Source organism: Diceros bicornis, chromosome 17, assembly GCF_020826845.1.
Source record: "Diceros bicornis minor isolate mBicDic1 chromosome 17, mDicBic1.mat.cur, whole genome shotgun sequence".
NCBI classification, from domain to species: domain Eukaryota; kingdom Metazoa; phylum Chordata; class Mammalia; order Perissodactyla; family Rhinocerotidae; genus Diceros; species Diceros bicornis.
The window spans coordinates 4,486,317-4,508,136 of record NC_080756.1 but is presented as its reverse complement, the minus strand read 5'-3'; the positions used below and the strand labels follow the sequence as shown (position 1 = coordinate 4,508,136).

Below are 21,820 nucleotides of genomic sequence, written 5' to 3'. Positions count from 1 at the left end.
TATTCTCCTTTATCTCTTCTATTGTGTTCTTCATTTCCATCAATCTTTATGATTTCAGTCCTTTTGTGAAGAAACTCCTTATCTTGTTGAATTGTTTATCTGTGTTTTCTTGTATGTCATTGAACTTTTTTATGATAGCTAATTTGAATTCTCTGTTGTTTAGGTTATGGATTTCTGTGCCTTCAGGGTTGATTTCTGGGTGCTTGTCTTTTTCCTTCTGGTCTGGTGATTTAATGTAGTTTTGCATTGTGGTTGCTGTATTGGCTTTGTTTTTCCTCGCCCTGGAAATATCTGGTTGTGGTTTCCACCTGCCATCACCGTGTAGGGGTCACAGGCTGTGTGATGTGACCCCCCTGTGCTCCACCGTGGCTTCTCTGCTGCCGGGGGCTGCCCGCGCTCCTCTGGGGCTGCTCTGACTGGTCGGCTGAGCTGCATTGTGGGACATGCAGGGGGGAGGGGCTCTCTCTTTTGCCCTCTGGGTCCCTGGTGTGGGGGGCTTCTCACTCTCCCCTTGTTATCGACTCTCCTGGGGTGCTCAAATGTTGATGGCACCCCTGCAGTAGTGCTGAGTCCTCTGTGTGGGAGTTTCCCACTGGCTGAGAGAGCCTGAAGAGCTACGGTTTCCCCGCAGAGGGCCATCCCTCCCCTCTCTCTGGGAGCCATGTGACCCAAGTCGCGGATCTGATGGGGAGGGAGAGGATTTCTTACCTCTCCCCACTTCCTCTGGGGACCCCAGCACATCCACTCTTAGATGTGTGGCAGTGTGGGTCTTTCCGATGTCCCTTTGTGTGGTTGAGTGTCTCTTGTTCGTGTATGATTGACCCTTTTGTTGCACCTTATCAGAGGAAGAGTTTACAGGAAAGCTCACTCCACCATGATGCTGACGTCACTCCTCTCTTTTTTCTTTTTAAATGGGATCATATAATACATAGTATTCTATAAATGCCCTTTTAGGTTTTTTGATTATAGAAATAATTTATATTCATTAAAAAATGTCAAATGATTCAGAAGTGTTTGAAGTAAAAATTAATATTTTCCCTGTAGTCTTCCTCTCTCCTCTTCCCCCAAGTAGATCCCATAAAGGTCATTTATATAGTGAGAGCTTGATGTTTATCCATTTAAAGCTTAGTATATCTGTACACAAACATATATTATTTATTTTAGTTTTACGTAATTTGGATTATAACAGGCATGTTGTTTTGTGATTTTCTATTAAATATATTGTGAGTAACTAATAGATAATATTTATTCTCACAACAGTTTAGTTAATAGTAGGTCCTAGTACAGATGGAGAAAATGAGACTCAGGTGGTAAGTAACTTGCCTTCTTTGCCACTCCATTTAGATCTACCTAAAATATGGTTACTTTTATTTCTGGCCCCCATTCTTTACATTCATGAGAATGTACTTGAAAAAAAAAGTTGTCTGTTTCAGAATGGCAGCAGAGTTCAGGTGATGCTGTTTTTCTATCTTAATTACAAACTTTGGCTGGAAAATTAGTCTCCTCTTTAAGAGAATTCAATAAATATTTCTTAGGAGGCATATAGTACTTTTTCATTAGTAATTAAGTTATTAAGTAAATTGTTCCTATTATGGCAAAGTAAAAAGATCTAAGACAGGTTTCATAGCTGGGCTAGAATTTCAGAGATGTTAAAATGTGAGAAAAATGTACATTTTAGGGCCAGCCCGGGTGGCCTAGTGGTTAAGTTTGGTGCGCCCCTCTTTGGTGGTCTGGATTTGGTTCCCAGGTGCAGACCCACACCACTTGTCTGTCCATGTCCATATGTGGTGACAGTTCACACACAAAAAAAGAGGAAGATTGGCAATAGATGTTAACTCAGGGCGAATCTTCCTCGGCAAAAAAAAAAAAAAAAAAGTACATCTTAGAATCAGTGAAATATAGTGTACCTGTTTATCTGCAAGATGTAGAGAGAGTGAAAAAAGCAAGCACCATCCTACACATGTAAAGGAAAACAGTGTTCCGTGAGGCCTGTGGAAAGTCCCACTCGGGCAGGCCAGGCTGGGCTCAGCTGAGTGTGAGCCCTTTTTTAGTGATAATCCTCCCTTCCTTTGGAAAATGAAGGGCTCAGCGAGCAGCTGATTCCATCTGCCTAGGGCACGGCATCCCAAGGCATGGCTTTTTCATTCGCCTGTGACTCCCTGCTACGAGAGAAAGGCACAAAAGCCTGAAATGTTCTTACCCAGCTTTTTATTTCTTCTCTCTCTCGTGAGAAATGTTCGCTGTTTTGTAATATTGCTAAGAGAGACTAGAGGAAGGCTGCTTCTCAGTGCTCTGAGGAAGGACGAGTTAGAGTGGGTGTCATCACTGTCGATGATCTGAGCTCTACAAGAGGGCGGCCAGCCACCTTACTCGTTTGGAAAATTGCTTTCACTTCCAAGAACCTCAGCTTCACATTCCTAACAAGGCTGTAAGCAGAGTGATAGTCAACTGTTCAGTAGCTGGTAGGATGCAGTCTCTCTTGGAGTGGGTGCCCCTGCTGCCAGTGTTAGCCTTTTAGTGGCTGAATCTTGGGGAGGTCTGGCGGTTCTGGGGGGAGGAAGACAAGGTTGGGGTGGGAGTGGGGCTTTGTGGTGTTTGGGGAGTAGCCATTTTCCAGCCTTATAGAAGTATCTCAGTATTTTATACTGGTATGGATCAGCTAAATAGCAGCCCTGGATATGATAATACCTGCCTCATTGAGTGTTGTGAAGATTAAATTAAGTGAAGTACCACATGCAAAGCATATAGATTCTCAAATTATAACTTATTACCACTAGTACCACCAGAACTTGGAAAGAAGTCTTAATGTTAGTAATTCTGTTACGTATTTTGTCCTCTTGCTCATATTTAAATTCAGCATTCACAAACCGTCAGTAAATATGCAGTGACTATATTACAGATTAGGAGCTGTCCTGGCTGGTGGTGACTTCTCTGTGGAGGAGTGGTGTCTGGAACCCTTGTCTCCATCCCCTTGTCTGTTGCTCTGGGTGATGGAGCAAATGAGGTTGATGTTCCCGGGGTGAACTTGTATTCCATTTGGTGAGATGTTTTCCCAGACCCCTCAGCAGGAATTCTGAATTAGTTTCTCCATAGAAACAATGTTGTAATTTGCCGCTTTTCTATGTTAACTTTTTTCTCTTGAATTATCAGATTTATATTCTGCAGTTAGAACTTTACTCCAAGAAGATGACCTACGAGATGCACAAAAATCACAATTTATTGCCTTTAGAAGGTAAAGCATTTACAATATTTTAATGTTTTTAATCTAGCTTCTAAATCTTTCACTTTACTAATATAGATCCTGTTTGAACGGGAAACTCTGGTAGTTTTGTCACTGTTAATTCTATCTCTTATTTTGAGGTATTTCTTTGTTAGACATGGCAGACGGCAATTTCTAAACAGGGCTCTTTCTTCCAAATATTATATTTGGAATCTCTCAGGAAATCTGAACGGAACAAAGGTTTATATTAAGATAAAAGTTCCAAAATAGTTTTTCCTGGACAAAGTTCTGGAAACTTTATATAGAATCCAGTGCATCATAATTGTTGATAACAGAAATAAGCACAAAACAGATACCATTAAGGTGACCCTTGCATTTTCCTGTGTTTCAGGCAAGACTGTGATGTCATCAACGCCTGCTGTTGCAAGCACTATACAGGCCGCATCGGCAAGTGAGCACTAAAGGGTGGCCTCTGAGGACAGTCCCTCCTTGATTCACTCTTCTTTTGTCTGTTTTTACATTTATCGCTGTAGCCACGTATTTAAAAATCTTTTTTTCTCGTTAGCGCAGTAAAATGATCTCTTCAGTTAAATATAATATGTATCCTTAGGAATTGACTTTTTGGTAATTGGTGGAATAAGAAAAATAAGGAACAAAATTTTCCCTGTGGTTTCCAGGTTGTCAGTCTCCAGCTTCTCCAAGATGCATGTGGGGAATTCAGGAGAGTTTTTCAAATTCTGATATGTCTATAGTGTGTTCAGGAACCTTAGTGAAAGGAGGCCTGCAGGGGCGCCTTAGTGAACATCTGTCAGAGAAATACAAGTGGAGAAAAGCCACTCCATTTACACATAGGAAAAATTACTCACTTCTGTTGCATTTATCAGTACCTACTACTTCCTAAGTGCAGAGAAGCCAGAGATGTGTAAGTTCCAGGAGGAGCTCCCTGTCTGTTGAGGGAAGACACACAAAAAACCATGTTAGGTAGCCTAACAAAGGATTAAAAAGCACAAGATTGGGGGGCCGGCCCCGTGGCATAGCAGTAAGTGCGTGCACTACGCTTCGGTGGCCCAGGGTTCACAGGTTCGGATTCCGCACCGACATACCGCTTGTCAAGCCGTGCTATGGCAGCATCCCATATAAAGTAGAGGAAGATGGGCACGGATGGTAGCCCAGGGCCAATCTTCCTCAGCAAAAAAGAGGAGGATTGGCATAGGATGTTAGCTCAGGGCTAATCTTCCTCATAAAAAAAAAAAAAAGACACAAGATTGGGGCCATCCAGTCTGGATCCCCGTAACTGTGAGCTTGGGCAGGTAACACACCTTTGCATGTATGTAAAAGAGGATATTTATGTCTCTGGCTGTATTAAGGATGAGATGAAATAATATACCTAAAGCACTTATTGCAGTAACTAATATATCACCAGCATTTATTCAGTTTGCTGCTATTGTTCTGATAGAATGTCATAATCATTATAAGAGAAATATGGATACAGGCTGTAAGACCTGAGATAGGGTGGTGATAGGAAAGATTGGAGAGGAGAGGATGAATTTAAAGGGTAGAATCAATAAGATGTTGGGTAACTTTTAGAATATAGAGGGAAAGAGAGACATCAGCATTTATGCCAAGATTTCTAACTTGAAAAAATCTGGCTGGGAAATGTCACTGAGTTTGAGGTCTGCAGAGAGTGTGGGTGACTGGACCACAGCTGTGGGAACCTGATTTCTTTTTGACCTTTGGAGAACAAAGTGAAGAGAGTGTGGAAATTATTTTGAGAATTGGATCGGATCTGAGTTGGGTGTTAATGCTTAAAAAAGATGCAGTTGAGGGTTTCCAGACTTTGATGATGTGTTATCATTTTCTAACCCAGAGACCATCAGAATAGACTTGTATTTGGAGTTGGTGATAAAATTTGTTGTACCAGGAATGCATATCTCTTGGACCTACTCCCTGGAAATACCTCCAGCTGTCAGCAAGATAATGAACTAGAGGTCAGCGGTGCAGACTTGGATGGTACTCCTCCCGGTTTTGCTAAAAATAAGCATGACCTGGAAAGTGGTATTCGACTCTGCAATGGAGAAATATTTTTCATAACAAATGTAAGTGATAACAGAAAAATAGTACCTTTTTACCTATTAGAGATAGATTTTTTTTTGTTGCCCTAGGATTGATTCAGAATGTAATCATATCAGAGTTGACATTCTCATTCCGTTATTTTTTCTTAAGGATTTTTGCATCTGTGTTTATGAGGGATACTGGTTTGTGGTTTTCTAGTGATGTCCTGTCTGGTTTTGGTGTCAGTAATGCTAACTTTATAAAATGAGTTGGGACGTGTTCCTCTCTGTTACATTTTCTGGAAGACTTTGTGAAGAAACATATTTTTAATAAGTTTGAAGTGCTTGAGTAACAAAAAACAAGAACAAGTGAGACACTATATTTACAAAGCATCGTTTCCTTGGTTGCTACTTATAGAAACTGTAGAAGTGGTCACCTTGAATTTGTTCTCATTGTATAAACACCCTCTTAAACTTATATGCTTATTCTTTGAAAGCTGTGAGGAAAAGTAAACTTTATGCAGAGAGTATATGCAGACTTCAAAGTAAGAAAGACAACACACACTGTTCTGCAGAGAGTCAGCTTAAGGTTACGTTTCAAGGACCAAAATCTTCCATGTGTGTTTATTAAAATATTGGGGTGTGTATATATTCAGTTTGTGCTTCAGCTAGATTTTAAGCCTTTTGAAATTAACAATTCTGTGAATATACCTGCTATTTTACTTACAAGGTGCTTGCATTTTATGTTCAACCCAAAGACGGAATATCTTTACAGAATGCATATTTGAAAACATACAGAACAGTTGTTTGTTTTGGTGACAGGATGTAACTGATGTGACCTTTGGAAAGAGAAGATTTGTGACCATTAATAATATGGCTGGCTTGGAAGTAACTGTGGATTTTCGGAAACTAATGCAAAATTGTCACATAAAACATGCATGGGCGAGAACTATTCACACTTTTCAGGTAAGAATGGACAAATATAAAGCGATTTAAATAGCTTGCCAAGCCACAGAGTACCTTGCATTACTTTCTTCTTAATTTTTGTTGCTTTTTTTTTTAAATTAGGAAATGAATGCACAGAAGTACAGAAAATACTATGCAGACATTAACCTTTTGCTCTTTTTGCTTGAGACTCTCTTTATTCAGGAACTAAGTTATAGTTAGAGCCTCATCCTTCGGGCCTCCCCCGCCCACCAGGATGGAAGGGTCAGGACCAGCATGGCTGAATCTTCCTCGTGCTTCGGTGTCCATTGTCGCTGGAGGTGGCACTTTTACTGATCTCGTCTTGATTTAAACTTTTGATGTTTTCTTCATCGTGGATCTTTTCTTGTCTAAATTTTGATTTTTTAAAATATTACATTAAGATATTATTTATCTTGATTGCTGCATTTCGTAGTATCCTCTTAAATTTTGTGCCCAAGGCAAGTGCCTCGCTTGTCTCGCTTGTCCCACTGTATACCAGGCCTTCCACCCTCCTCAGAAGTGACTTTGACCTGAATTGTCCATTCATATGGAAACAAGATTACCAAGGTTTACATACCTGGTATTGTAATGTTTATATATTTTTACAACTTGCTTTTTTTGTTGTTATTTAATCAACTTTATTGGGGTATAATTTGCATACACATTTTAGTTACGAACTTGGATAAGCTTTGACAAACGTATCCCCCCTCCATCCTTGTGAGGCAACGACTTTTTATTTGCAAATAATTTTAGACTTACAGAAGAGTTGGGAGGGTAGTACAGAGAGTTCCCATGTATGCTTCACTCAGCTTTCCCTAATGTTTTCATCTTATATAACTATGGTATATTTGTCAAAACTAAGAACTTACTATTAGTACAATACTATTTAAACTAAACTACACACTTTATTCGGATTTTACCAGCTTCTCCACTAATGTCCTTTGTCTGCTCCAGAAGCTAGTCCTGGACACCGTATTGCATTTAGTGCAACTTGCTTTTAAGCTTTATTTGAATACTTTTGAAATCACATAAGTTATTGGTGGCTCTGTTGCTTATGTTGTTGTTTTGGGGTCCCCTCTTTGATGTTGGTATGTTGCTTTCATCACGAAGCTCCCATCAGCCTACATTTTTATGCAGAAAAATTTCGGTTAGCCTGTATCCTCTACTAGTAGGCGACATTAATTAGCATGGGTTGGTTTTTTTTTTTTTTTAAGTGGATGGTGTTTTATTTATTACCCCATCTCAGTTTCAAAAAGAGTTTGAAATGGTGTACAAAAAATGCCCACAATTCATGATTTTTTAAAAAGATAAAGAAACGATGTCAAGTGGAAAATAAAGGTAGAGAGGGTAGAAGGATTCCTGCAGGAGTGGGTTGGAATGCTCATGTGCACACAGAGCTGTTTGCTCGCTCTTGTGGAGTGCAGATTTGGCTTTAAGTTCTTTGTGGCCGAAGATCCCAAAGCAAAGAGAGAAGCAGTCAGTTGACTGTGTCTGTTGGATTAAAGAAAGAAAGAAACAGTTGTTAAGAAGTGCAAGTATTCCTGGCTGTGAGATCCTGGAGAAATTTCTCCCGTGGATCTTTATGATGGGATCTCTGTAATTCTGGAAAGTCATAGCCTTGAATTTTGGGAAATTTTCGTGAATAATTTCTTTAGGATTTTAATAACGTCTTTGATTTTCTGTTTTATCCTTCTAGAACCTCTATTATATTGGACCTCCAGAACTGGTTATCTAAATTTCTTATCAGTCTCTACTGTTTCTCTACTATTTTCCATCTTGTTATCATTTTGCTCTACTTTCCGAGAGATGTCCTCAAATTATAATCCAGTCTTACTGTTGCATTTCTGGACAAATGAAGAGTGAAGGGGTCTTTCTTATTACTGGGTTGAGGTTGGAGTAGATATCTCGGAATGTTCCTTTTATTGAATCTGGCTCTCATTTCGTGTTTGAAATAATGTCTCTTACCTTGGAGAACATTTGTGACTGTTATCTTGTATCAGTATAGTTTGTTTCTCTCAAGTTTGGTTCAGTTCAGTAAATATTTACTGAGTCAGACTCTGTTCTCGGTGCTTGGTATAGGTCAGTCCACGAAACAAAGATACCTTCATGTTGTCGTGAAGATTACATTTGGTGGGGAAGAGGACAGAGGCACAGGTGTAAAAAAATAAGTAAACTATGTTATGTTAGAAGGTGGTAAATGCTGTGGAAAGGGGTAGAGTGTTGTTGTAATTTTAAGTAGATGGTCAGCGTAGCCCTCACTGAGCAGCTGGCATTTGAGCAAAGACTTGAAGGAGGTAAGGAAATTAACCACTTGGGTATCTGGGAGAAGGACATTCTAGGTAGAGGGAATAGCCAAGGCCAAGAGTATAAGGCGGGAGCCTGTCTGGCATATTTGGAGAACAGGAACAGCAAGGAGACCATAGGAGAGAACGACAGGAGATGAGGTCAGGGAAGTAATGTGGTGTGAGAGGGGTAGAGGGATAGGGGGCCAGGTCACCTCCTAGGGCCTTCTAGGACTGCATTATCCGATATAGTAGCTAAATCTGGCCCACCACCTGTTTCTGTAAATAAAGTTTTATTGGAACACAACCACACATTCATTTACATATTGGCTGTGACTGCTTTTGCACCACAAAGGAAGAGTTGAGTAGTTGCAATAGAGACAATATGGCCTGCAAAGCCTAAAATATTTATTCTTTGACCCTTTATAGAGAAAGTTTTTTGACCCTTACTTTAAGGTCCATATAGACTTTCAGATTCGAAGTCTATAAAATCATGAAGGGTATTAATGGGTTGTGTCCATTCGCACAAGCTGTTGAGTTTTAGAACAAATTTAGATAATAGAATTATACATAATTAGAAGTAAATATATGAGATTTGGCTCCTTAAGAAGTTTGACAGTTCTGATGATTCAAGGAGGATTTAAGGAAATGGACGAATGGTTTGTAACAGGTTATTTAGGTGAAGTTAGGTGTCCACATCCCACTTTCTGAGCATACCTTTGGCATGACATTTTAATTTTTATCCTCATTCATTTGATGAGACACTGGATAAAGAGCAGTGAGCAAGACAGATGTAGTCCTGCCTTCGCAGAGCTTACAGTCCAGTGAGGAATACAGTAGCAAGGCAGACAGTTACACTCCAGTCTGGTCAAAAGTCTGTGCTGGAGGAAGTGCAGGGTGCTGGGCAAGTCCATGGATGGGGCAGCTAGTCCAGAAGGGGCCACATGGAGCCACAGGCTGGGGAGCACTGACAGGACCACAGAGAGGTTCCTGGTGCCAGACGGAGCATGGCTCCTGGGAAGGGAAGGGGAAAGGAGCAGGGCGAGGAGCGGGCAAGGCTGGCTCTTGAAGGACTGTACGAGCCATATTAAGGAGTCAGGACTTCATTTTAAGAGCCTGGGAGCCATTAGTGGGTTTTAAACAGAGTCTGATGTGATTGGATTTGCATTTTACAAGTATCACTGTGGCTGCTGTGAGAACAGTGGATTGTAGCAAGTGTGGGTACGGGGAGACTGATTATGAGGCTATTCAGTTGTCCTCAGTGTAACTTAACTGATGATGATGAACTCGGCTAGCTAAGTTTCGGTAGACATTTATCTGTTTAGGAATACACGATATAAAGGCCAAGGTGAGAAATGGTGCTATACATCTGTAAAACGTATTTAGCATTTGTGTCATCAAGAATCATTTAAGTCAGTTTCTGAGACTCAGCAGCATTGGAAGGAGGTATTCATCAAACTTTTATAATCTGACGAGTTGGTTCAGACTCCTGTGTCTAGGGAGATAGAAGTGCTTGCTGTGTGAGAGGTTTTTCACGGTGGATCTGTACATGCCCTGCTCATCATTTGTCTCCCACGGTTCCATTTTCTGCAGGGCGAATGTGGGAGCCTTGGGGGGGTCATGGTTGAAGCCACCTCTTAGTTTTTGTTGGCACTGAAAACACAGGGACTAAGGAATAGCCCCAAAGCTTGAAATTGTGCTCTCACGGTTACCTGGAGACATTCGGCATTTTTCTTGCCTGTGCAATTCTTGGTTTGCTAAACTTAAAAAACGAAGGTTCATTGTTCTCTTTTGTTTATCTTGATAAAAGTAGTAAGTGGTTCAACAATGGGAAGATACAGAAAAGTGGAAGGGAAAGATCATCCACAGGCCCTCCATTTGGAGACAGACTAGTTAAAATTTTGATAAGATTTCCTTTCCTTTTTTCCTGTGATCTGTTTTATTTTGTTACATCTTTACATTCATTTTGTATGTGCTTTTTTGGATCAGAGTAATTTTATTTTGTTACATAGTTGTGATCATTCTTTATATATAGGTATCTAGTTTTTAGAATTTTGTTGTATTTTAAAGCATCTTTGATGTTTGCAAAATAGTATAGATACTATATTTATACTATAAATAAAAATAGATATAAATAAATATCTGTTCTCCAACTATTGGATATTTAAGGTGTCCATTTTTTGTTATAGAAGTAACAGTAGGATAACGCATTTACACACAAAGCCCATCCAATCATTTCAAATTCTCTTATTAAGGGAGATTTAGCACTGCATGCTGTCTTTCAAGTTTCTTGCTAGGTTTCTGTAAGCCAGGTGTGGATCTGTGAGACCTGAACTTAGTAGCATAACTGAACAATGTGAGTTCTTGGATAGTGAATAAAATGGAACCTATGGATGGATTTATGTGAATACTCTGGCCAGGTGGAAGGTGGACTTTAGGGACTTGTGTCTCTCCTACCTTCATAGACTGTCTGAGGACCTGGGCTCATTACACAGTATTCTGTCTCCCTAACACACTGTTCCCTCTCAGGGCTCTGAGGAGAAGACAGTCGTCTACGTGGTCGGGAGGGCCGGCCGCCAGCACTGGCAGCACGTCTACACCGCAGTGACCAGGGGCCGCTGCAGAGTGTATGTCATTGCAGAAGAGTCTCAGCTGCGGAGCGCAATTGGGAGAAGAAGCTTCCCCAGAAGAACTCGTTTAAAACATTTTTTGCAAAACGACCTCTCCATGAGCTGTGCAACTCCAGCAGATTTTGCATCCCCATCCAAGAGCTCTGGAGACAATGGAGGACCCAGTGGAGCACCCAGCACACCGCTGTCAGCCTCATCTACAGCTGACACGGTGACCAGTGCCGTCCCCAGAAGCGAGGCCTCTGGGGCTAACGACAGGGCGTTCTCCTTCCCTGGAAGGTGTAAATTATCTTCACCTGATGAAATGGATACAGCTGAAGATCCATCAAAATCGAGAGGGTCCAAAAGATCCTGTGCCATGAATGACACTGGAAGTCCAAACAAACTTCTCATGGTAGGAGTGACGTTCTCGTGTGCTCAGGTTTTATTTAAACGTTGCTAACTTTGGCGCGGTTATAAGTGACTATATTTTTATTAGTGTTACATTGTGCTGTAGGACTTCAAAACAACTGTTCTCGCAAAACACGTGTTGTCTCACCTCTGTCACATTCCCTCTCTCCTGTGCCTGGTTCATCTTAGTTAATCTTTGTCACTCTGCGTGGGGCTGGCACTCTGGGCGACCTCAATTAACTGGTGGGAGGTGGTCTGCCAGGAGGAACTTCTTAGTCTATTCTGGACTTTTTTCCTGACATGTAGTAGTTTTCACTGCTGATGCTGTTTCCATGTTTCCCTCCCTTGGTTTCCGTGTCACCTTAGGGGTCACTCCCCTACCTCTGTGTCTCGTCTTCCCGTCACTTCTGCACTCCGTTTCTTGTTCCCATCCCCTGACTGGCGACATCTCCCCCAGGCTGCATTCTCTTTTCCTTTGAGAACTGATCCCGTTCTCTGTTTTGGCCGTCACCTTGGCCCCGCTGATTTCTTCAACAAATAGTTGCAGCTCTCTGCTACATTCCAGGCACTGGGACTTCAGAGATAAGTGACAGTGCCCACTCTTGCGCTGATGGCCCCTGGGGGAACCAGACAGGCCATGTAAGTAGCCTGGTGTTTCACCCACTGCTCGTAAGGCTGACGTGGAGGTAGTGAACCAGCTTGCGGTCAGTGTCTTGTTCCTAGGGACTGACTTTCTGGACTCACAGCCCAACATTTTACTCTCTTTTCTGATTTCTCCATTTCAAACCCCATTTTCTCTAGTATACAAGCCTAAAATCTGGGACTCACCCTAGATTCACCTTGCTGTCGCCCTCTACCTCTAGTGAGTTCCTAGGCTTACTGCAAATTATCTCTCAGGGATTTCTTCCGTCCCATTTAGTCTGGGCTCTTTTAGGTCCTTCTCTCATCTTCGTGGATGATTGCTGATCTGGCTGCCTGCCCCTCTCTTGTTCCCATTCTCCTAATGCACCCTGCGCATCATTACCAAATTAACCCCCTGAAGTGCTCAGCTCATTCCTTTGTTCAGAAGCCTTCAGTGGCTCCCTGGTGCCTACAACGTAAATTCTAGACTCTCTGGCTTGCGATTTAAGACCTTTGACCGTTTGATTCCAGCTTTCCCAGCATCATTTCATTTCCCACTCTTTAACACTTTAGTCAAGCTAGTCTCCTCATTCACTAAAATGAGCCAAACTTATTCTCATCTCTTCCTTTTGGCTCTTCTTGTGCAACTTGGCATGGATGCGTCTTTCTGCCTTTCCTCTTTCAGCATTTGAGAAACGATTTAGCTCCTCTGCACTGATCCAGATGTTAGAGGGAGGAAAAAAAAGTCCATGGCTTTACAGACATTACATTGCACCAGTGGGTCATAGGCACTAAACACAAGAGAAAATACGTCAGTCATACAGAATGACCCCACGCTTGTTTTAATGTTCTGCAGTTGCCATCTTAAAATTCTTAATTTTTGAACAAGGAGGCCACATTTTAATTTTGTACTAGGCTGCCAGATTATGTAGTGGGCCATGTCTACACCATTAGAAATTGGATATATGTACTCATTCAGCAAACAGTCACTTCTGCATGCCAGTCCAGTGCTGGGGGCTGGGGATCCCGCAGTGAGCAAAAGCAGACATGATCCCACACAGAGTTGACAGCCGATGCATCTGCTCCAGCCTTCCAGGGGGCGGGGAAAATGTATTACGTCTTCTGCAGAAGCAGTCAGAGGGAATAGAAGTACATAGGGCAGACTGACTCCATTTTTACAAAATTAACTTTGTTTTTATTATTGTTCTAACAGGTGCAAGAATCTCCACAAGTGGCTTCCAGACTTCAGACTTTGAAACTAAATAGTTTAACCCCCAGGCAACTTTTCAAACCCAGAGATAATCAAGAAGCTTAATTTTCTTTCAGACTGTTCAAAATAATTGTCTTTTTTTTTTTCGTTCAACACAAAATGAACATCATAGCTTCAAAGTATCAAGATAAATGAACATGTCTATAACTGGAGTTTTATTTTAGGATGTTTGTTAGTAGATGTTTTAAATTCATTTGATCAAAGAAAACTTTAATGATTTGAACATCTGTCATCATGAGAACTGGTAGCATTGGACATAAATGAGGGAAAAAGATGTTATATGTTTTTCTTAAAAAAAAAACTACTTTAAAAAGTGTTTTATTTTTAGGATAATGCCTTATTAACTTCTGTGATCATTGTGGATGATCTTTGCCAGTGGGTGGAAGCAATGGTAAAGATAAGCTGTAATTGCGTCTCTCATACGATTGACACACATTCCAGGACGTTGTGTCTTATGCAAAGTGGTCATCTCACAAGGCTGCCCCTCGCTCCATCACTGCTGCCTGGACCCACCTCACCTTGGACTTTTCCTGGAAATTCCTTCTGAGTTGCGAGCACATTGTGTTTGTTTTCTTAATTTGAGATATAAATGACATATAACATTGTGTAAGGTTAACGTGTACAATGTGTTGATTCGATACACTTCTGTATTGCAATATGATCGCCACTAGCATTAGCTAACACCCCTATCACGTCACATAATTATCATTTCTTTTGGAAGCACATTGTTTTGAAGACATTCCACTTTGGAAAAGTTTTTCCTCTCAGAGTGATTTGATTTTTGTTTTTTTTTTTTTTGAGTTTTATTTGTCATTAAATGGTAAAAGAAAAAGTTAAGAGGAAAAATTTACCTTTTACCCTAATGTTTTACAAATAGGCTTATTGAGATATAATTCACATAAAACTCACCCATTTGAAGTGTACAACTGAGTGGCTTTTGGTATATTCATAGAGTTGTACAACCAACACCACAATCGATTTTAGAACATTTCTGTCACCCCCAGAAGAAACCCTGTACCTCTTAGCTCTAATCCCCTCATCCCCTCCAGCCCTAGGCAACTACTAATCTACTTTATCTCTATGGATTTGCCTATTCTAGACATTTCCTATAAATGGAATCATGCAGTCTGTTGTCCTTTGTTACTGACCTCTTTGACTCAGCATCATGTTTTCAGACTTCATCCATGTTGTAGCATGTGTCACTGCTTCATCTTTTTTAAAAAAAGATTTTAAAAAAATTTATGTACAAAGAGCTAGCATTGTTTCTTTCATCGGATAGATGTCTTGGATAATCCAGTCAAGGAAGATCACTCAGTCCAACTTGAAGCCTATATCCTTCATGTACTGATGGAAAAGCTGGAGGCATAGATTGAGGCCATGTTTCCAGATCAGACTGCTGGTTTGAGCTGATGCGGCACGATCGGGAACCTGGCTGAATTTTCGCAAGTGGCTCCCATAGAGCTGTGGGTGACCCCATCTTGCTCTCAGTGGTGCAGTGAGGCGAAAGGCTTTCATCTCTTTTTATTACCAAGTAATATTCCATTGTATGGATAGAGCACATTGAGTGTATCCATTCATCAGTTAATGGACATTTCGGTTGTTTCCACTTTTTGGCTATTATAACTAATGCTGCTATGAACATCTATGGACAAGTTTTTGTGTGGACATATGTTTTCATTTCTTTTAGGTATATACCTAGGAGTGGAATTGCTGGGTCATGTGGTAGCTCTATGTTTAACCTTTCGAGGAACGCCAGACTCTTCCATAGCGGCTGCACTGTTTCATATTTACACCAGCAGTACCTGAGACCTGCAGCTTCCCCCCGTTCCCTCCAGACTTGTTATTTTCTGACCTTTTGATTATAGCCATCCTTGTGGACATGAAGTGATATTTCATTGTGGTTTTGATTTGCATTTCCCTTATGGCTAATGGTTTTGATCATCTTTTCATGTGCTTATTGGCTATTTACATGTCCTCTTTGGAGAAGTGTCTATTCAGATCTTTTGCTCATTTTTAAACTGAGTTATTTTTCATTATAAAGATATGAGTTCTTTATATATTCTACATATGTCCCTCATTAGAAACATTATTTGCAAAATTTTTTTCCCATTCTATGGATTTTATTTTCACATTCTTGATGGTATCCTTTGAAACACAAGTTGTAAATTCTGATGATGTCCGGTATATCTATTTTTGTTGTTGCTTGTGCGTTTGGTGTTATAGCTAAGAAACCATTGCCTATCCAAAGTCATGAAGATTTAGTCCTATTTTTTCTTCTAAGAGTTAAATAATTCTGGGTCTTACATTTAGCTCTTTGATTCATTTTGAGTTAGTTTCTGTATATGGTGAGGCAGTGGTCCAACTGCATTCTTTTGTATGTGGATATCCAGTTGTTCCAGCTCCGTTTCTTGAAGAGACTCTTCTTTCCCCCGTTGAGTTGTCTTGGCACGCTTGTCAAAAATTAATTGATTGTAAATGTGAGGGTTTATTTCTGGATTCTCGATTACATTCCACTGACCCATACATCTGTCGTTTCACGAGCACAACGCTGTCTTCATTAGCTTTGTAGTAAGTTTTGAAATCAAGAAATGTGAGTCCTCCAATTTATTCTTCTCTTTCAGGATTTTTTGGCTTTTCTGGGTCCCTTGCATTTCCATATGAATTTTAGAATCAGCTTGTCAATTTCTACAAAGCAGCCAGCTGGGATTTTTGAGGGAGATTGTGTTGAATGTATAGATCTGGGGAGTATTGCCATCTTAACAATATTAAGTCTTCTGATCCATGAACATGGGGTGTCTTCCTTTTTTATTTTTTTGTTTTAAAGTTTTTTTTTTTCTTTTATTTATTTATTTTTTTGGTGAGGAAGATCAGCCCTGAGCTCACATCATTGCCAATCTTCCTCTTTTTGCTGAGGAAGATTGGCCCTGAGCTAACATCTGTGCCCATCTTCCTCTATTTTGTTTATGGGATGCAACCACAGCATGGCTTCATGAGTGGTACGTATGTCCTCACCAAGGATTCGAACTGGCGAACCCCGGGCCACTGAAGCAGAGCACGCGACCTTAACCACTACGCCACTGGGCTGGCCCCAGGGATGTTTTTCTATTTATGTCTTCTCACATTTTTCCAACAATGTTTTGAAGCTTCAGAGTATGTTTTCTACTTCTTTTATTAAATCTATTCCTAAGTATTTTTGATCCTACTAACAATGGAATTGTTTTCTTTTTTGGGGGCATGTTTGTTGGTACTATATAGAAGTACAATTGATTTTTGTATATTGATCCTATCTTGTAATCTTGCTAAACTCATTGATTAGTTTTAATAGATTTTTAGTGGATTCCTTAGGATTTTCTATATACGAAATTATATCATCTGCAAATAGAGATAATTTTACTTCTTCCTGTCCAATATGGATGCCTTTTATGTCATTTTCTTGTCTTACTGCTCTGGCTAGGACCTCTAGTACACTATGCACATCCTTGCCTTTTTCCTGTGAATTTACAAGGCCTACAAGGCAATCTGCAAAAATGAAAATGTTGGGACTCTAGGTGTAGTTTTCTTTTTTTTAAGATAGCATAATTGAAATTTGTACATTTTAATAGTTTATTTGAATGTATGTCATAAAATACATGTACTGTTGTCTGAGGGCAGACATGTGATCCTGGAGTTCAGATCTGTCCTTGTCACCCAGAATAAACGTCCAGTTAGTGTTGGGGGGATCCCGTCTGCAGGCTGTTTCGGCATCTTCACCCGTGTGTCACACCCATCCTCATAGTCCCGGAGTGCAGATAGGACTTCAGTCTCACAGGTGGGGAAACCGACCCACGGTGAGTGAATTCATACCACCAGTGAGTCCCAGAGCTGGAATTCAAACCCAGATCTGACTTCAGAACCCATGCTCGTCCCACTCTTCTGTGCTACTTTTCAAGTTTATGGCAAAACCTTCCTCTTGAGAAAATGAGGTAACAATAAGCATTGTGTAGGACTCTGTCTGGAGCACTAAAATATATTCAAAGCACCAAAAAAATGCATCCATATTTTTTTTTTGGCTTTTTAAAGTCACTGTTTATTCCATTTGGTAGAGGGTTTTTTTTTTTTTTGTCCATACAAATATTTGCAACAATTTTGAATTCCCCAAAACCATACATAGACGATAAATATCATGCTATTAAAGTATTAAATTTGTACAAAAATACTTTACAGCTTAATACTTGTTTGTTACAAATAAAAATACATATTTAAGTGACTCATGATCTTTCTTTTTCTTAACATGATTCTGCTTTATACTTTCTTGCCCTGGCGGTTTTGAAATATGCTTGAAATAATATATTTCTTTGCACAAAAACAAAGGTGAACTTTTTCCTTAAACAAAGGACACAGTGTTCAAATGCTTTACCTAAGCGGTTGTTTGAATTATTGACCAAAATGAAAATGTTTGGAAAATAATCATTTCTGTATGGAAAGTCTACAATCAATATACAGATCTATTTGTTTTTTATATTCACCAAATAACAGTTATTAGTGTAACTATTCAAAACATCTGAACAAATGGAAACAGTCGCTGACAAACTTGAAAAGCAACTGTCACAATTTATTGCTTTGAGGGAAGGTACTAATAATTGGCAATCCATTTTGTGAAGAATGTATTTACAATTTCAGTAAGTGGCATGGCTCAGAACAAAAGATACTCCAGTGTCATTTTTAAGTACATGTGCTGTACACCCTCAATATAGCCAGTTTTCAAAACATGTCGAGCAATACGAGTTTGATTTGCCTAGCATTAAGATAAATCTCATTTGAATAGACTCTTCATTCTCTCTTAAATTCTTAGTCTTAAATTTTAAAAATAACTAATTCTCAGTGTTACTAAACACTCTAATTCATTATTAGAGATTTTCAACTATTAAAAACGTGTCTTTAAAAAAAAAAAACAGGTCACAAGACATATCCTGTTTGATATTTGTTGCATAGGGAATAGCATACATCGTAGTTAAAATCATTCCTATACTTGGGCAAACACTTACCACCACCTATTATGGTCTCCCTACGTGCATCACCGCTGAGATGTCTGAAGGTAACATAATTCTATACCTGAACCCCTCCCACAGCAGCCCCAGCAGCTTACCAAACTCCGGTTCCCATAGTAGAGCCAGCTGTACGAAAAGCCTTGTGGTCAAGTTCTTACATGAACGACTTCATAGTAAGAAACTGATTGCAAAGTGAATTACGGAAATGAGCATAGAGATTATTTTCAGACAGACATTTTTCTTTTTAAAAAGTGATAGGAAGATGAACTTGTAAAAAATTTCTTCTGATGTTAATTGTGGGGAGGGGCGGCCTGCCTATTTTTCGTTTTCTCTACCATTGGGCCTGGCAGGGAGTTGCCTGCCTCATACCATAGTGGTCACCAAAAAAGAAACCTCTTCAACTTGGAAAGGGAAGTGAACATGAACCATGAGAGATTTAAAAGACCCCTGTGCTTGCAGTTAATGCCATGTGATTCTCTGTGCTTCAAACGTCACAGAAATCAGAGGGATTTTTAGCACCATGTAGATAGCGTCTCTCGTCCTGCTTTACAGGAAGCGTCGCTATAACGTATTAGTGGGTTCTCGCATCTCTAAGTTACCGCCATGGCTCGGCTGCTGGAAAAAAGCACTGTTCTGGTCGCTCCGTTCTCCTCCCGGTAGAGTCTGTTCTACAGATTTCTGTGAAGCCAGTGGGTTTCTGCTGATGACCAGATCCAGCTTATTACCAGATTCTGCGATGAGGGGCACCACAAGGCAGCAGTCAAAGTCTCTCGTTCGGACGTGATTCACCTGAAGGGTCGAGAGGAGCCGTTCTGAGTTATTGGTCGAGTCAGAAGCTGAGTCCCAAACCCAGGGTGACACTTCAGCTGTGACAAGTTGTCTTGAAGGTGCTTAAACATGCACCCTGTACAGAGGTCTGTCCCTGGTCTGCCCACACTGTGACGTGGTGTTGACTTACTCATTCTCTGCTCCTCCGTGGGAAGGCCCTTGAGAGCAGGGAACAAGGACATGTCTCAACACTCCCATGCCGCACAGATCGCCTCCCTCATGGCGGGAGCTCCGGGTGCTGAATGTTACCCCCAATTTACAGAGGACACTGAGGCATAGGGTGGCTGAGATATCTGCCTAGGTCAGCGGTTGGTAAGTGGTTGAGCTAGGACGTGATCCTGGGCTGATTCCAGAGCCCGTGCTCTCAACCACGAGCTGAACTAGCCTCTCACGTGAGCCCACCCCCTCCTCAGCTTAGACATGTGCTCGTCTTTCATTTCTCCTTATTCTTCACCAACAAGTTTTTAAAATCATCTACAAGCTGCTTGCATTCCTGACCTTCATTCTGGCTTCCATCTTCTCAGGCTGGGACCTGACCCTTACACTGGACAAATGATGCCACTGTCCCATACACGAATGGCATCTCGAGTTCTCACCCCCTGTGGCCTTTAGCATTGGCTGCTCTTGACAGCTACTCGTCCTTACAATTCTCCTTTCAGGCCTTTCCTGCCTTTATTTCTTCTTGTCCTTTAAATTTTGTTTTCCTTAGAATTCTATCCTTGGTTCTCTTCTCTCTCTTACTCGAAGTCCACCATAGGCAACTTGATCCAACCCGTGCCTTCAGTATCCGAACTCTTTAGCTCTGGCTCTAACATCTCTCCCGAGCAACAGATCCAAACTGCCCACTGCCTCCCAGACAGCTCCACCAGGATGCGCTGAAGATGCTGGAGACTCAGGTCTGACACAGGTGTCTTCCCCATACCACCTGGTCTCCTTTCCTGTGATCTGCCCCTTCCCCACCTCCCCCAACTCACCCTTGATAATATTGTATTGTCTTTCTAAATTACAAATTAGATCATTATTCTGCTTAAGAAATTAATATACCTCCAGAATCAAGTCCAAGAGCTTTATCCTGACCTTTAAGGTCCTTCACAATCTGAATTCAGTCTGCTTTTACAGCCTCAACTTCCATGGGAGTACGTATAGCTCCAATTTATAGATTAGGAAGACACTCTCAGAGGTTAAACGACTTGTCCGTAGTTATTCATTCAGCGAAAAAGTATTGATGGAAAATAAAAGTGTCCTCTACTCCCAGGACAAGACTAATTGCTCTATTGCCACCGTAAAGATGATCACCAGAACTGGCTTTAAAACTCTCTAATTGATCAATGACAGCTAGCTTCAGCGAGCACGGCTTCCGAAGCCAATCAGCCCCGTGCTCTGACTCAGCTGCTTGGTGACACTCAGTCCAGTTGAACATGCTTTCAAGACTGATGTCAACCCTCTCCTTTCCCTGCAAAATACTCTTCCTAAAAACTGTACCTAAGATCAGGAATTTGCTTTGCTCCGTGAAACTACCCCTCACCACAACAGCACTCCATTAAGTGAACAAGGTTCAGGTTTTTGGTTTCAGATATTGTGTAAGATGCTGAGATACCAAGCACTGTAGAATGAGAATGGGAGAATAAGGTGCTAGCCTCGTTCTCTAAAAGTGTATCATCTGCTGGGGAATCTATACAGGGAAACAGGCAATTTCAATAACTGGTAAATTCTACCAAAGGAAAAAGCTTCTATCCTATACAGTAGGGGTCCCTAATCTAGTCTTGAGGCAAATGAGGATGGGTGGGAATTGGTCAAATAAGCCTTTGAAGAGTTAAATTAACTAAAATTCCACTGAGGTCTTACCTGTAGGAGCCTGTCATAGGGCTTTAAACCACCAAGATCTCCTGGCCCAGCTGGGCGAATATTTTTGACATATACTCCTTTCTCCAGCAAGCCATCGGCTACACTGAACCCAAAGTCTTCCATGTCAGAGCCCTTGTACAAGGTCACCTGGAAAGTGAGAAAACGTGAAGGGGACATTTAGTGGGTTGGAGACTTTTGCTTGTGAATCTTCCTGACAAACTTTTCAAACTAATGTCAATAACATAATGGATTTGTAATGTGTTAGGCAGCTCCCCCAACCCTGCAGCTTTTTTCCTTCTCCAAGAATGTCCTTGGAATTTGGAAAGTCCCACCAGAACTGAAGAAGAAGAAGAAGGAGAAATGCTGGAGAGTCTTGGTCATTCTGTTTTCTTAATTGCAGTTCTCAGGTATACGTGGTGAGAATGTCCCTAGGGCAAGTTGATGTCTCTGTGTTCCTGAGCAACCCTGTGGTGCAGGGAGCAGCCAGGGGCAGCCCCGAGTCTGACTGATGGACATCAGGACTGGGCCAAGGCCCTTCCTTCCTGCCCACGCGCCCGGTGCTGGGCTGGGTACAGAGGGGGGCTGAGAGCGCTCCTGAGGCAGACACCTTGCTCTCAGTGCTTGTCCAGGGGCTGGTCTAGCAACTCAAGGCATTCATCCTTCTCGGCTGCAGGCCGCCCTGGTTCTCTC

The 21,820-nt window shown here is 41.1% G+C and overlaps 2 protein-coding genes across 8 annotated transcripts in view; one reads left to right on the top strand and one right to left on the bottom strand.

Moving 5' to 3' along the window:
• HELB (DNA helicase B) overlaps positions 1–17,676 on the top strand; it is a 37,926-nt gene extending 20,250 nt beyond the window's left edge. The window contains exons 8-13 of the mRNA XM_058557698.1: positions 3,151–3,232; positions 3,612–3,671; positions 5,088–5,316; positions 6,094–6,237; positions 11,049–11,543; positions 13,374–17,676. Of these exons, the coding sequence (XP_058413681.1) occupies positions 3,151–3,232; positions 3,612–3,671; positions 5,088–5,316; positions 6,094–6,237; positions 11,049–11,543; positions 13,374–13,475 (1,112 nt within the window). The 3' untranslated portion in view covers positions 13,476–17,676. The remainder of the gene's footprint in view (positions 1–3,150; positions 3,233–3,611; positions 3,672–5,087; positions 5,317–6,093; positions 6,238–11,048; positions 11,544–13,373) is intronic.
• The window catches only part of GRIP1 (glutamate receptor interacting protein 1), a 632,136-nt gene continuing 627,982 nt past the window's right edge, over positions 17,667–21,820 (bottom strand). For 6 of the 7 annotated variants that reach the window (XM_058557692.1, XM_058557694.1, XM_058557689.1 and 3 more), the window contains 2 exons: positions 21,131–21,277; positions 17,667–19,246 (listed from right to left, as the gene is read on the bottom strand). In XM_058557692.1, coding sequence (XP_058413675.1) covers positions 19,019–19,246; positions 21,131–21,277 — 375 coding nt within the window. In that variant the 3' untranslated portion in view covers positions 17,667–19,018. Of the gene's footprint in view, positions 19,247–21,130; positions 21,278–21,820 lie in introns of those variants that run through there. The other variant, XM_058557696.1, reaches the window with a different exon arrangement.